The 15,413-nt window shown below is 70.5% G+C and overlaps 4 protein-coding genes across 4 annotated transcripts; 2 read left to right on the top strand and 2 right to left on the bottom strand.

The window, feature by feature from the left end:
- Positions 1 to 202: 202 nt before the first annotated feature.
- AURANDRAFT_21703 (hypothetical protein) lies at positions 203 to 1,810 on the bottom strand (the record flags this gene model as incomplete). Its single annotated transcript, XM_009035989.1, has 1 exon — positions 203 to 1,810. One exon carries the CDS (start codon positions 1,808 to 1,810, stop codon positions 203 to 205), a length of 1,608 nt encoding a protein of 535 aa, XP_009034237.1.
- Positions 1,811 to 7,719: 5,909 nt separating this feature from the next.
- AURANDRAFT_62025 (hypothetical protein) lies at positions 7,720 to 12,055 on the top strand (the record flags this gene model as incomplete). The annotated part of the gene is made up of 4 exons (XM_009036434.1): positions 7,720 to 9,626; positions 11,155 to 11,433; positions 11,547 to 11,829; positions 11,972 to 12,055. 4 exons carry the CDS (start codon positions 7,720 to 7,722, stop codon positions 12,053 to 12,055), a joined length of 2,553 nt encoding a protein of 850 aa, XP_009034682.1.
- A 1,082-nt stretch (positions 12,056 to 13,137) lies between these two features.
- On the top strand, positions 13,138 to 13,527 carry AURANDRAFT_21720 (hypothetical protein; the record flags this gene model as incomplete). The annotated part of the gene is made up of 1 exon (XM_009036435.1): positions 13,138 to 13,527. One exon carries the CDS (start codon positions 13,138 to 13,140, stop codon positions 13,525 to 13,527), a length of 390 nt encoding a protein of 129 aa, XP_009034683.1.
- Positions 13,528 to 13,584: 57 nt separating this feature from the next.
- On the bottom strand, positions 13,585 to 15,413 carry AURANDRAFT_70993 (hypothetical protein; the record flags this gene model as incomplete). Its single annotated transcript, XM_009035988.1, has 2 exons — positions 13,585 to 14,696; positions 14,782 to 15,413. 2 exons carry the CDS (start codon positions 15,411 to 15,413, stop codon positions 13,613 to 13,615), a joined length of 1,716 nt encoding a protein of 571 aa, XP_009034236.1.

The following is a 15,413-nucleotide window of genomic DNA, read 5'->3' as shown; positions in this document are numbered from 1 at the left end:
CTCGCGTACGCCTCCGCCCTAGTCGTGTCCTCCCGTGACGCTTCCCTACGCCCCCCTTCGCTGTTCTCTCCCCCTTCGGTTCTTCCCTGCGCCGCGGCTAAGCAAAAAATATGCCTGGGCCTGGAGCCGTTCAGGTGTCCGCTCCGGTCCTCCCGCCCTCAGGTCCTCCCCGGATGCAGCGCTGTGGCTAGTGGGCGTCTATTTATTTCGGCGCCGGGTACTTCTCCGTGACGTAGCTCTCGAACGCGGCGCAGGCCTCGAGGAAGCTCGAGCCGGCCGTGTCCGCGAGGACCGCGTCGCCGTCGACGATGCGCACGCGCATGTCCAGGTCCACGTCCGTCGACGCGGCGGACGCGGCGGCGACGGCGGCGTCGTAGGCCGCCTTCTCGGACGCGAGGAGCTCGTCGAGGGGCACGCCGAGCGCCGCGACCCACGCGTCGCCGGACAGCGGCGCGCCCGTGCACTGCTCCACGAGGTCGAGGAAGGGCTCCGTGTTGCCGGGCCTCCAGAACGCGTCCGTCAGCGTCGGGCCGATCTTCGGGTTGTCGACGAGGAACCCGTCGCGCTTCTCGACGAAGGCGCGCGTCTGGTGGACGGCCATCTCGGCCAACACGTAGCCGTGGTAGTAGCACGACGCCTCGTCGCTCAGCAGGTGGGGCACGGAGAGCAGGGGCCGGGGCCCGAGGCCGCCCTCGATGTCCTCCTCGACGGCGTCGGCCAGCGCGGCGACGCTCGCGGCCGTGAGGTCCTCGTCGGCCATCTCATAGAGCGCCTTCTCGAAGTAGGGCACGGAGAGCATGCTCCGCAGCGCCAGCACCTTGTAGGGGTGCGTCGCCGTCAGGTCCTCCTCGAGGAGCGCCCAGGGCACGACGTCGCCGCCGCGCGACTTCGCGTAGGTACCGCGCCACGCCGCGTCGCCGACCAGGCTGTCGAGGAACATGGACTGGAGCTCCGCGTAGGGCACGGACGTGGGGGCCCTTTCCTGGCTGAACAGGGGGGACCGCACGTCCGTGTTCGCGAAGTGGGCCGCGTGGCCCGCCTCGTGCATCAAAGTGACGAGCCCCGTCATGCCCGAGCCCACCGCGGAGGGATCCGCCAGGGACGTGAAGTGGGTCACGGCCGGCTGCCAGGACCCGTCGGACCGCCGCCAGGCCGGCTGGGGCCAGTGGCAGAAGCCGTTGCTGTACTTGCCCTTGCGATCGAGCAGGTCCAGGTCCATGCTCGCGCCTTTGTACGTAATTTTCATGGCCGCGAAGGACCGGCCCCAGACCTCGACGGCCTTCTCGAAGGGGAAGTAGGGGTCCAGTTTCCGCGTGATGTCGCCGGCCATGGCGAACCCGCGATTCCAGGGCTCGAGCGCGTCCGCGCCCTTGTCCGCCGCGAGCGTCTCCCGCGCGGCCTCCATGATCGGGCGCGAGGCCCTCTCGAGCTCGTCGAGCATGCCGAAGAGCTGGGCCTTGCCGAAGCCCTCGGCCTGCGTGACCTTGTAGTCGTAGTAGTCGACGTAGCCCAGCGCCTTCGCCATGGCGTTCCTTTTTTTCACCAACTCGACGAAGCCGTGCTCGACGACGAAGCTCCCGATGGACCGCAGGCCGTCGTAGCAGGCCTTGCGCGCGGTCTCGTCGCCGTCGACGCGCATGCGGCTCCGCAGGGCGACGGACGAGAGCTCCTCGAAGGCGCCGTCGAAGGTCGCGCCGAGCGTCATGGAGTTGCGCGCGGACTCCAGCGCGCCCTCCGTCTCCGTCGCCGACGCGCGCAGCGCCTTCGCCTCCTCCGACTCCATGATGTAGCACCCGAAGGCCCGCGTCATCAGTTCCAAGGTCTTTTTCTCCTCGGCGTCGTCCGTCGCCGCGAGCAGCGCCCGCGCGGTCTCGAGCTTCGCCTCGTCGCCGAGGAACGCCTCCATGGCCTGCTTCGTCTTCGTGAGCTCGGCGACGCTGTACGCGCGCTTCGGGCCGCTGAGCGGCTCGTGGTCCGTGGACAGCGCCATCTTCGTGCCCCAGAACTGGGCCTCGAAGTCCGTGTGGAGCGCCTCGTACTGCGCGTTCACGTCGTCGATGAAGTGCTGCGCCGTCGCGGTCGAGGACAGCGCGCCGCCGCGCACGCGCGGCAGCACGCGCGCGCCGCGCTTGAACGCCACGGCCGCGGGCAGGAGGAAGAGATTACGCATCATACCAGCAGTGAATCGAGGCCAATGACTGCGCCCAGACTGTGGACCAGCAGTGAATCGAGGCCAATGGGTGCTCCCAGACTCGGATGCGCTGGCACCAAGCTTCATCATAGCTGCATCCTTTGAGTTGAATACATGTTGCCCGCCAATAATAACGCCCATACTAGTGGGCCGCGGCGTCGCAGAGGAGCGCCCCGCGGGTGTAGGGGCTGCCGAGGAGGGCCGTGGCGCCGTAGAGGGCGCCGGAGGAGACCTGGGAGAGGCCCTGGGTGCCGTCGGTGACGACGACGTCCGTGAAGGTCCAGCGCGGGTCGCCCGTGTCGCGGACGCCGTAGGCGCGCTTGAGCGTGTCGTTGGCCGGCGGCTTGCCCCGGCTCGCGACCAACAACGTGCCCGGCACGGCCACGAAGTCGGCCGTCTTCTCCTTGGCCGCCACGGCCTTGAGGATGGGCAGCGTGCCCATGGCTAAATCCCCGTTCGGCAGCACCATGGGGTTGTCCACGGCGTGGGGCACGCCGATGGTGTCCGCGTGGCGCAGCGTGCCGTCGGCGCGCCGCGCGTAGACATACACCCCGAAGGCCAGCGGGTCCGCGACGTAAATGGTCTGGCGATCCTCGGACGCGGCCATGCCGTTCGCGCCGACGTGCCGCTTGCCGACGGCGGCGCACGCCGTCGCGCCGTCGCCGAAGGTGCAGCGGTAGACCCGCGTCGTCGGCAGCTTGAACATGTTCGCAAAGAAGAGGGCGTAGCCCGCGAACGTCTCCTCCCACGTCGCCGGGTTCAGGCGGCCCGTCGCGGGGATCGGCGCGAACTCGGGCAGCCACCGCGTCACGTAGATCTCGTTCTCGTCCACGCCCTCGACGACGTCGTTGGGGCAGCCGTGGCAGGCGAGGAGCGGGTGCGTCACGGACCGGACCCACCGCGCGCCCGCCAGCATCCCGCGCCTCTCGACGCCCTCGAAGATCTCGACGCGCGAGCCCGCGCCGCCGCCGGGGTGGGACGTCACGTAGATGCGCTGCTTCGAGATGAAGAGGCCGTGGGGCTGGAAGCGCAGCCCCTCCGGGAAGTTCGTGATCTCCAGCGCCGTCGCGCGCGGCGCGGCCGCCGCGAGGTCCGCGACGTACAGTCGCCCCGCCTCGGCCGCCGCGACGCCGCCCGATTTGAACACGTGGCCGAGGTCGCCGGCGGTGACGACGACCTGGCCGTCGCGCCAGAAGTGGAGGTCCTCGCTCCCGGCGAAGGCGTCGCTCCCGGGGAGCGACCCGCAGCTCGGCGTGTTCGCCGGGTACTCGAGGAAGAGGCCCACGTCGCGCAGCGTCACCATGGTCCAGCACGACAGGAGCGGACACATGATGGCGAAGCGCAGCTTCTTCCACTCGGGCGCATCGTAGGCGACCATGTTCAGCGGCCGACGAGGCGGATGGCTGCCTCGAGAGAGCGGGGCAGTTTTTTGCGACGTCGACTACTTGGGTTGTTGACTTCTTCAAGATAGAAGGTGAAGAAATGTCACAAAAAGTTTACGCTTGTGTCCCGTGGCGACACGGGACACGGGGCGCCCCCCCTAGACGACGTCGCCCTCGCCGCGCCGCGCCTTGAGGGCGTCCTGGCGCGAGAGGAGGACCATGGCCGCCGTCGACGTGAGCGCGCCGACCATGAGCACGGGCGCGAAGGCGGACCAGCCGAGCGCGTCGACGACGACGCCGACGAGCAGCGCCGCCGCCCCCGAGCCCGCGTACTGCGACGCGTTCATGACGCCCGACGCCGTCGCCATGAGCTCCGGCGCGACGTAGTCGCCCGCGGCCGCGCCCATGAGCAGCGTCAGCGCGCCGAAGAGGACGACGCTCAGCGCCGCGACGGCCGCGATGGCGAAGGGGAGGCCCAGGGACGCCACGGGCCCGAAGGCGCCGAGGATGGCGACCTGGGCCGCGCAGTAGGCCAGCGCCACGGGCCCGCGCCTCGACCGGAAGCATTTGTCGGACACGTAGCCCCCGAGCAGCGAGCCGACCATGCCCATGAGCGAGATGGCGAAGGCCGCGACCGTGTAGGCCTCGCCGCCCTTGGCGACGCCGCTCCGCGCCGCGAGGTAGTCCGCGAACCAGGACAGGAACCCCTCGCGGACCCAGCCGACGCCGAAGAGCCCGAGCGACGCGAGGCGCACGCGGGGCACGGCGCACACGGCCGCGACGCCCGCGCGGAACGCGGCCACGTCGAAGCGGGCCGCGCCGCCCGTCGCCAGACACTGGCACGTGCCGCTCGCCTCCACCGGCGGCGGCTCGTCGCCGCCCGCGGCCGCGGCCACGAGCTCGACGCCGTCCGCCGACGCCCCCGCGAGCGCCGCCGGCGGGTCGTCCTCCACGAAGAGGCCCACGGCGACGAAGGCGCCCGCCAACAAGCCCGCGGGCGTCAGAAAGACGACGTAGAACGGCGCGGCGCGGTAGACCCAGCCGCCGACGACGAGCGCAAAGAAGTAGCCGATGGAGATCATGACCCCAAAAATCCCGCTGAAGACGCCCCGCTCGACCTTCGTGTACCACGTCGAGTTAATCTTGACGACGCTCAGGCTGCCCAGCGTGTTGCAGCTCATGTTCGCCGCGTGGAAGACGCCGAGCGCGACGAGCGACGTCGCCGGCGGCACGTGCTCCGCCGTCCGCAGGCCGAAGAGCGACAGCCCCGCGAGCGCGCAGCAGGCGCCGCAGCCCAAGGTGCCGACGCGGAGGCCCGCCTTGCCGCCGCAGCCGTCGAGCGCGTGGCCGTTCACCAGCTGGAACGTCGCGTAGCTCCAGAAGCCCAGGAGCAGGACGATGCCGTAGCCGCCCTTGGACACGCCCAGGAGGCCGCGCACGCGCTCCGTGTTGATCACGACGACGGAGTAGCGCGCCATGTAGAGGAAGACGTAGGCGACGCCGATGGCGAGCCAGTTGCGCTGGCGCCGCACCTGGTAGGCCTTCGTCCGCGCCAGCGGGTTGTGCAGCCGGTCCACGGCGACGGCCACGACCACGGCGAGGACCATGCAGCCCGACAGCGCCACCTGCAGGGCGACGGCCGTCGTCATCGTCCTTCGGGATGCCCGGGCGATGTCGTTCGTGAGTCGGGGCTGCTACCACTCAAGTAGGTACTTTCTGCAAGGTGACGTTCACCATGCCCTTCTCGACGCGACCATGATGACATGGCTCGCGCTTCTCGGCTTCCTGCTGGCCGACGCGCTCGCGCCTGCCCGCATCATCCGTTCGAGTACTAGCAACAGACACCGCGTCCTCCGCAGCGGCGCCGGCGGCGACGACGACGCCATCGCGGACCTGCTGCGGCGGGCCGCGGCGCTGCGCGAGGACGGCGCGCCCCCCGGCGGCGCGCCGGCGCCGCCCGAGCGCACGGAGGCGGAGATCATGGACGACCGCCGGCGGCGCGCGGAGGCGCTGGCGGCGGAGCTCTCCGGCGACGACGTCGGCGACAAGGTCAGCGGCGACGACGCGGCGCGGCGCGCGGTGCCGCGGGCGGACCGGCCCGCGAGCGACCCGTCGACGTGGCCCAAGTTCGGCGCGGCGAAGAAGCCGCCCGCCGCGCCCTTCGGCGGCGCGCTCGGCGGCGGCGCGCTCGACAACGTCGCGGGCGCTCCAGGCGCGGAGCTCACGGCGGCCGACATGGAGGACCCGGAGCTCCGGGCGCTCGTGAAGCGGCAGATGGTCAACGCCTTCGACAACTACCCGCCGCAGGAGGTCGAGGCCATGTTCGCGCGGCTCTGGGCCGCGGGGCCCATCAAGAGCGTGCGCAAACTCGTCGAGGCCGCGCGCGACGCCGACGCCGTCGAAACCGCGTACTTTGAAGGCGCCGTCTCCGACGAGCGCGCGGGCGACGAGATCCGCGTCTGCCGGTCGCGGCTGCGCATGTACGGCAAGGACGCCGAGTTCCTGCCCAACGCCGACGGGAGCCCCGGCGCGCGGGACATGTGGGGCGACCTCGACGACTGGATCCCCTGGCGCTGGAAGCCCGAGGCGCCGTCGTAAAAACTTGTGACCCTCATCGCACGATGGACGGCCCGAGGCGCCGTCGTCATAGTAATACCGCAGTGCCATCGTAAAAACCCCTTATCGCACGATGGACGGCATCTGTTGCATGAAGAGCTCCATCATCTGGGGGTCCCGCATGGCCTCGGCGAGGCTCTCCTCGACGGAGACGCGGCCGCTCTTGACGGAGGCCGCGAGGCGCTCGAGCTTCTGGCCCGCGTTGCGCTCGTGCGTGACGTCTCCGTCCGTCGCGGCGACGCGCCAGCCGAGGGAGACGCTCGGCGACCGCGCGTGGACCTCGTGGAGCCAGTTCGACGGCAGGAACAGCGCGTCCCCGGGGCCGAGGTCCGCGACGCGCCGGTCGCCGAGGTCCGGCCACGCCGCGGCCGCCGCCGCGCCGTGGAGCGACGCCCGCGACTGCCTTTCCCAGTTGTCGACGCCCGGCCGCCGGGGCGACCGGAGGTAGCACGCGTCCGCGGCCTCGGGCGGGAAGAGCCAGACGCGCTTCGACCCCAGGACCTGCGCGAGGACGCCGTCGGCGAGGTCGTAGTGGAGCGGCGTCAGCGTCCCCGCCGCGCCGATCCACGCGACGCCGCCGCCGCCGCGGACGTCGCCGTCCTCGAGGAACGGCGGCCGCGACGCGCGCGCGAGGCCCGCGAGCGCCGGCGCCTCCAGGGGCCAGCGCTTGCCGTAGACGTAGACCTTCTCGTAGGCGCAGAGCAGGGGCTCGCGGCCTTCGCCCGCGACGCGCGCGGCGACGTCGGCGAGCGACAGGGAGAACTCGGCCATGCCGTCGACGGCGCTCGCGTGCGCCTCGCCGGGCCGCGCGTAGTCCGGGACGACGCCCGACGCCGTCGCGAGCACGCCGCCGGACACGCCGTCGACGCGCAGCGCGCCCCAGGACCAGCCCGCGGTCGCCGCCGCGTTTTTCGCGACGAACGGCTCGCCGCGCGCCGCGAAACCGAGGAAGTCCCCGCGCGTCGCCGCGTCGACGACGCGCACGCGCGTCTCGCGCGCCTCGAAGGCGACGTCGCGCGGCGGCGGCACGCGCCAGGCGCCGAGCTCGACGGCCTTTTTCGCGAAGAACGCGTACTCGGCGTCCGTCGCGGCGGCGGCGGCGGCGGCGGCGACGGCGGCGACGGCGGCGACGGGGCGGCCGAGCTTGTGCTCCGCGACGGCGAGCCGGAAGAGCGCCTTGGCGCGCCGCGGGCTCCGCGCGAGCGCGGCGCGCGCGTCGGCGCGCGACGCCTCGAAGTCGCCGAGCGCGTGGTAGGCGTTGGACCGGTTCGTCAGGCACGCCGCGGCGTCGTCGCCGCGTTCGAGCGCTTCCGTGTACAGTCGCACGGCCTCGCCAAAGTCCTTTCTTTTGAAGGCCTCGTTGCCAGCCCTGCGCGGATCCTCGCGCGTGTGCTGGTCGGGCAATGTGGGCGCGGCCATTGCGCCTCGGGGCTGCTCTTGCCCTCCGCACGGTGAAATTCACTAATCCGCCGATCCAATTGGACATTTTCGCGTCGCACCAGCCTCGTCTCGACGGGCTGCCCGGTCGTCATGGAGGCGGCGGGCTTGCTGTCGCCCGGGGGCCGATCGCGGGAGCCGGCGATCCGCGGGCTCATGGCGACGGACGCGCCGCGGCAGCGCGAGGTCGTGTCGACGAAGCGCCGATGGTACGAGCAGCCGAGCTCCATCATGGTGGCGACCATCGCGGCGATCATGGTCTTCGGGGCCGTGATCGGCAGCGACGGCGAGAACCTGCTCTCCGGCGCGCCGGCCGGCGGGAGGGCGCCGGAGCGCCTCGCCGTGGGCACGGCCTGGAAGGGCAACGGGACGACGCGGACGATCACGATGGAGGAGATGCTCGAGGTCGACTCCGTGCGGACGTGGCTCGACAACATCGGCGTCGTCTGGGACGACCTCGACGACCGCGAGAAGATGAAGTTCCTGCCGAGCCGCATGACGGTCTACGTGGACCTGGAGGGCATCGAGGACGGAGGCACGGGCGCGTCGGGCGGCTACGTCGCGTTCAACGTCGCGAACAACCAGGGCTCCAACGCGTCGAAATACTTTAGCTCCTTTCTGATCGTGATGGACTACGCCTCCGGCGACATCGAGCTCATGCTGCCGACCTTCGACGCCCAGTCCTACCCGGGGCTGGCGGGCGGCGACATGAACACGACGTTCTGCGCGCTCAAGTTCAAGGACCCGGACACGATGCTGCTGGGCGGGAACATCCAGCAGACGGAGTACGGCGGCTCCTATACGTTGCGCTGGCAGGACAAGGACCTCGACTTCGAGATGCTCCCCGGCGGCAAGCGCACGAGCCACAACTGCCACGACATCCAGTGGTCCTTCGACAAGAAGTCCTACTGGATCCCCGCGGGCGGCGGCCTGGGCAACTCCATCAACGCCATGGACGCGGCGACGGGCGAGCGCGTCGAGGACATCGGCTTCTTCGACATCACGCAGGACATCAACCATCTGCAGCTCGTCGAGCACGACACGCGCGGCTACCTGTCGAGCCGCCTGACGTCGGCGGTGCTCCGCGTGAACATCACGACGGGCGGCGTCGACTGGATCGCCGGCGGCGAGTCGGGCACGCTCACCGTCGAGAACTTGGACGGCACGATCTACACGCCGGGCAGCTCCGAGCTGCCGTTCTACGGCCAGCACAACGCGGAGTACTTTGGGGAGAACGAGATCTTCATGGTCGACAACCAGTACGACGAGTCGAGCCCGTCCTTCTTCCGCGTCTACGAGGTCGACGAGGCCGCGATGACGATGCGCGAGACGTGGAACTACGCGTACAGCACCTACCCCTTCGGGAACATGCCCTTCTACGGGGACCTGGACCGGCTGCCGACGTCGAACGTGTTGACGACCTTCTGGCCCGGGTCGCTGCAGAACCTCACGGAGGGCAGCATCAACGCGGAGTTCTACGTGTCCGAGATCGACCGGTCCGACGGCGACAAGGTCGTCTGGGAGGCGGCGGTCTACGGGCTGAACTCCAACGACTGCGAGAAGACGGGCGGCGTCTCCGCCTGCGCCCGCAACTCCTGGGGCGGCTGGCGCGCGTACTCGGCGGAGCGCGTCTACCTGCACCCGCTCGTCTTCGACGCGACGTGCCGCGTGGACAAGGCGAACAACACGGTGCTGCGCTTCTCGACCGTCAACTCCATCAAGCAGAACGACCCGACCAAGGCCTCGTTCCGCCTCGAGGAGCAGGGCGAGGCGGGCCGGGCGAAGGTCTTTTCGGGCGACTTCACGTTCGTGCCGCACTGGCGGACGACGGAGGTGATCCAGACGCTGGCGACGTCGTCCCTCGAGGGCAGCCTCTTCTCCCTGACGGTGACCAACGAGTGGGACGCCTTCAAGACGACGGACGTCCAGTGCATCAAGGCCGACCCGGCGCCCGAGGCGACGGGCGCGGCCTTCACGCCCGCGGTCCCGTCGACGCCGCAGTCGCAGCGCCCCCGCCCCCCGCCGCGTCCCGTTTCTTAATTTCGCTCACTCTCATCGTCGCGTCCCGTTCATGCACCTCGCTAGCTCTTACCGTCGCCCTTCTCGAGGGCCGAGAAGGTCGGCGTCTCGGCGAGGTTCGGGCTCCGCGGGCTCCAGGCGCCGACCTTCCGCCGCCGCAGGAGCCGGAGGCCGCCGTACGCGCCCCCGAGGACGGCGGCGGCGGCGATCGCGGCGACGAAGGCGGGCGAGCCCGCGGCCGTCGCCAGCTCGTCGTCGTCGGACGACGAGGACGACGACGCGTCGGAGGAGGAGGACGCGCTCGACGACGACGAGGAGCTCGACGCGTCGGAGGACGACGCGCCGCCGCCGACGCCGCCGTCGTCGACCGACGGGGTTGGGGCCGCCGTCGGCGCGGCGGCGCCGACGTAGAGCCCGCCGGCCTCGAAGTCGTCGGCCCAGGGCACCGGCGCCGCCGTCGACGAGGCCGCGCCGTCGGCGACGACGTTGCGGCCGTCGACGTAGCACGGGCACCAGGGGTCGACGGCGAGCGTCGTCGCGACGCGTGCGCCGGTGCCGTCGTCGAGCATGGACGTCACCGTCAGGACGTCGTCTCCGCAGCGGTCCGGGTAGTAGGACAGGCACTCCTCGTAGCTGACGAGCCCGCCGCCGTCGCTCGGCCCGAAGCAGCCGACGACGTAGGGCGGATCTTTCTGCACGTGGTAGTGGTACACGTCCGCCCCGCCCGACTCCGGCGTCGGCCCGAAGTGGGCGCCGCACGCGTCCAGCACCGCGAGGGCGCCCGTGTCCTCCCAGATGCCGAAGACCCCGAAGGCGCCGTCCGCCGCGACCTCGGCGACCTGCGGCGAGTGGCCCGCGGCGTCCGGGTCGTAGAGGCAGTCCAGCTCCTCGTGGAAGTGGTAGATGGTGTAGTGACCGCCGCAGCGGTCGAGCATGCTCAGGTAGCTCCCGTCCGCCGCGTAGCGCGGCAGCTCGACGCCGCACTGAAATTCGATCATGCCCTGCGCGACAGTCGTGTCGATCCCGCCGGGCATGTGCCCGTCGCTCGCCGGCGAGCAGCCGAACTTGCGGAGCGTGTACTCGTGGTCGGCGTCGAAGCCGCTCTCGAAGGGCCCGAAGATTTTCTGGCCGACCTCCGGGTGGCCCGTCATCCAGGCGCGGTCGGGGAGGGCGGCGACCGTCGTCACCGCGAGCGTGCCCGTGCCGGGAATGGCGTGGGGATTGTCGTTGTCCGCGAACTGGTTGCGGCTCGCCGGCTTCGGGGCGACGGCGCAGCGGAGGAGCGGGAGGTAGAGCAGGCAGCGCCTCCTTTTGTTCCACGCCATGGGTCGCCGTCCTATTGATCACGCTCGATGCTCATGGCCGAGAGCTCGGGCATCTTCACCATCGTCCCGAAGAAGGCCTCCATCGTCCCGACTTCAACAACGGCACTCTAGTATACTGTGTAAACCTCGTACCCGATCAATGTGGGCAGCCCCGGCCCGCGCCCAGAAACGTCCAGAAGCACAGGGCTGCCATCCACTCCGCGCCGCCCATGGCAATGAGGATCCCCGTCGTCGTCACCGGCCTCTGGCTGTGCTTCCTGGGCCTGCTCGCCGCGATCAGCAGCGGCATCCCGAATTGGGCGCAGCTCGACTATTCGATCGAATTTGCCGGCAATTCGATGTCGTTGGACTGGACCGGCGGCCTGTATAAGGCGAACATGCACCAAGAACGAAGCGGCGTCTTCTTCGGATCCGAGAAGAAGGACGACGACTACACGATCACGAAAGGCGACGACGACGACGTGTGGCCGGAGATATCGAATGGCGAGAACGGGAAGCCCTACGACGACGAGATCAAGGAGCGCGGCGCCCGGGTCGTCGCGCGCCGACGCTCCCCCCACGCGCGCCTCCGCGCAGGTTCGAAGTCAACCGGGCGTCGACGACGTTGCTCGCCTTGGTCCTCTTCCCCGGCGGCCTCGTCTACGCGGCGCTCGGCGCGCTCGGAAAGACTCTGAAGCCCGTCGAGATCGCCGTCGGCCTCGCGGCGGTGATCTTCGGGATTTTTGGCTTGATCGGCGGCGGCTACTGGTACAAGCAGATGGACGTGGACGACGACACCTTCGACGACGACGACAAGGGCTGGGCCCGGTCGCCCTGCACCGCGGGCTGCGAGCTCGAGCTGTTCGTGGGCGCCACCGCGGTCTTCACTAGTGAAGCGTGGGCATCACACACCTGGGCATCACACCACCGAGCATCACACTCACACCTGGGCATCACACCAGAACTGGGCATCACACTCGCCCGAGGTAGTCTGTACTACATGGCTACTACATCATCGGTAGGCGACGTCCCAGTGGAATTCCAACTGCCGCGGCAGGGAGGCGCGCGGCGCGGCGGTCACGATGACGGTGGCGACGACCTGGTAGTCCTTCCGCCAGGGGACGCCACCCCGCACGCGGCGCGCGAGGCGTCGCAGCTGCGGCGATCGTTCTTCAAATCGGACCTCGGCGCGACGACCGCGTAGAGCAGGTGCGAGCATTCGTTAAAACTCTCAAAAAAAGAAGTCATCGCCATTGGGCCGCCCCGCGCCCCCGCGCGCGAGAACCCCGCCGGCATAGACGCCGGAGAACGTGTCGGAACAACCGCGCGTCGCCGCAGTGGCGCCAGTCCTCGACCAGACGCCTACCGCGTGGCAGCCCGACCCGCGCCGCCGCCGCCGCCCACGGCCCGACGAGGGCTGCCCAGCGCGCACCGCGCGCCGCGGACGCCACGCCAGGGCCGCGACGAGCGCGACCGGAAGCCGGCACGCCGTCCGGCGCAGCCTCTGGGCCGGGCCATAGCATCGGAAATCGGGGCAGTAATAGCAACGTCCGATCGTGTGGCCAGAAACAAGCCTGCGCGTTTGTTTGACTCCGGAGTTGCACTTTAATCTTCTCCGCTCGGCCCAGGCCAAAACACCGAGCATCACACCCGAAAACACGCGGACCGAGGGTCACACTGGGCATCACACCAACACACCTGGGCATCACACCTGAGCATCACCCGTCCCTAGTCTTCACGGGCATCGGCGTGGTCTGCGCCACGGCGCGGGGCGGGGAGACACGAGGGAAGGCCGAGTCCTCAGGCTGGGGCGCGGCCTACGTGGAGCGCGGCTCCGGCGCCGTCTAGCCGCGACGCGCGCCGCCCGGCCCCCCGCTTCGACCGGAGAAGCCGACCATCCGCGTTCCGGAGTTTTTGTTGTGCCTAACTTGGCCATCGACTACCGGCAAGCTTGTGGCAAGGAACGCGTCGCGCTAGGGCGACGTCTCGGACGGCATTTAGACCGCCGCGCACCACGGGCGCGGCAAGGTGAAGTGCAAGGTGTGCCTCAACATCACTTCAGCTTCCCGTCGCCGCGGCGGGCCAGCGATTCGTCGAGCGCCGCCGCTCCGCCGTCGCGCGCCGCTGCCGCCAGCTCCGCCGTCGCTGCGCCGCCGCCGCTGCGCCGCCGCGCCGCCTTCCCGGCACCATGGCGGAACAGAAGCAGCAGGCGCTGCAGCGCAGCGTCGATGACCTCGTCACGGGCATCGACAAGTCGCACCTCATGCCCATGCGCAAGAGCGCCTTCCTCGCCATGGCCAAGTGCTGCGACCTCGGCACGGCCGCGGCCTACCAGCAGTGCGTCCAGCGCGCCGGCGCGCCGGAGCAGCGCGCGTCCGCCGTCATGCAGCAGGAGCTCGGCGAGTTCCAGCAACGGCTGCAGCGCGCGGCGATGGCGTGCCAGGACGAGGTCAAGGACTACGGCTACAAGGACCAGGCGAAGATGCAGGGCGCCTTCGAGTCCTGCGTCAACGGCGCGCTCGACAAGCACATGAAGCTGCTGCCGACCATCAAGAAGCGCATCGAGGCGTCGTTCTAGGAGGGTCGGGGGTAAATCGCGGGTCGTCCGTTCGGGGGGACCTCCGGAGCCGCCGGCGGCGATGCGAGAGTTAGGGACACAGGGATCACGACTGGCGGCGGAGGCGCGCGAGGACGCGACGGATGCGGCTCTTGACGGACCGCCAGAGCCGCCGCGGGAACCGCGGCCGCCGCGGGAGGGACAGGCGCAGCGGGAACGACGGCGCGTCGTCCTCGCGATGCTCGTCGACGACGTAGTCTTCCTCGTCCACATCCTGTTCGAACGCGCTCGTGGGGGCCGCGGGAAATGCCTCGTCCAGCGCGTCGTCGGGAACGGCCTCGTCCAGCGCCGCGTCGGCCGCGTCGGCCGTCGCCTTGTCGAAGAGCGGCCTCCCGACGCCCGTCTTCCGCGTCTCGGCGAGCAACGCGTCCGGCGGCGGCGGCGCGAAGGCGGCGGCCGCGTCCGGCGGCGGCGGCGCGGAGGCGACGGTCGCGTCCGGCGGCGGCGGCACGGAGGCGACGGCCGCGTCCGCGGCGGCGACCGCCGGCGCGTCCTCGGCGACCGCGTCCGCCGCCTCCTCGGCGGCCGCCGCCGCGGCCGCCGGCGCCGCGTCGGCGACGGCCGCCGGCGCCTCCTCGGGCGCCGCGCCGACGAGCTTCTTCATGAGTTTGAAGATGAGTCTTCCCGCGAGCCGGAAGGCGACGTAGTCCTCGAAGACGACGCGGAACGCCGCCGTGACCTCGTCGTTCTCCACGCCCGCGAAGCAGCCCTCGAGGACGATGGCCAGGCGCGGGTTCACCTCGTCCGCGCGCTCGAGCGTGCCCTCGGCGGCGGCCCAGGCGCGGACCTCGTCGACCATGGCCTCGAACTTGCGCCCGGCGTCGGACGCCGGCGCGGGCCGCGGCGCCGCGGCCGCGTCCGCGGACGCGCCCAGGAGCTCGTCGACGAGCGCGTCGTTGCGGTCGCCCAGGAGCCGCGAGTCCGGGAATTTTTCTAGATACCCGAGCATGAAGTCGGAGAAGACCAAACCGTCCTCGGCCTCGACCTCCTCCATGAGCGACGTCACGGACGCGCAGGAGCCGCGCTTCTCGCACGTGCAGTCCGCGCCTGTGCCGAATTCAACCGCTGGTTTGGGTGGTCCTGACCAAACTTGAGAATTCTCTAGCTCGGTCAAATCGAAGTCGATTCGGCTGATTTTTGGACGAATCGATTGCTCTCATCGTGTTCTCGAAGCACAGTCGAAGAAGTTGCGTCGAAACATTCGCGTACGCTCACATTGAAGTCGAGTTGAAGATTTGAATTCGGCACAGGTCCGCGCATTGCCCGAAGGACCGCACCGCGGTCCCCAGCCGTTCCAGCGCGTCCGCGTCGAGCGCGCCGCGGCCGGCGATATCCACGGCGTCGAAGGCGCGCCGCCCCCCGGCCAGGGCCGCGTGCGTCCGCGCCGCGTCGCCCGCGAGCCGCCGCGCCGTCGCCGCGGCGACGTCGTCCGGCCAGCCGGCGAGCGCGGCGACGATGGCCGCCTCGAGCGCCGGGCCGTCCGGCGCCGGGATCGCGCCGCCGTCGTGGCCCGCCGGCGGCGGCGCCCGGGCCGCGGCCTTGTCGACGGCGGACTCGAGCTTCTTGAAGATGAGGTCGCCGGCGATGCGCACGGGCGCGAGATCCTCGTAGAGGATCGCGACGGCGCCGACGACGCGGTCGTCCGCCAGCGCCGACGACGCCGCGCGGCAGAGCAGCCGCTTCCGCTCGCCGTCGACGCGCGCGAGCGTCGACGCGGGATGCGACGCGAAGCGCTGGCACATCTGCTCGAAGCGCAGCGTGTTTTTCGTCTGCGCCGGCGCGAGGGCGAGCATCGCCGGTGTTAATGCGAGCGATGATGTGCAGGCGACGAGCAGCGCGCAGCACAT

This window comes from Aureococcus anophagefferens (genome assembly GCF_000186865.1).
Source record: "Aureococcus anophagefferens unplaced genomic scaffold AURANscaffold_4, whole genome shotgun sequence".
Taxonomy (NCBI): Eukaryota; class Pelagophyceae; order Pelagomonadales; family Pelagomonadaceae; genus Aureococcus; species Aureococcus anophagefferens.
Note: the sequence above shows the minus strand (reverse complement) of the source record. Positions and strands in the feature narration are given on the sequence as shown.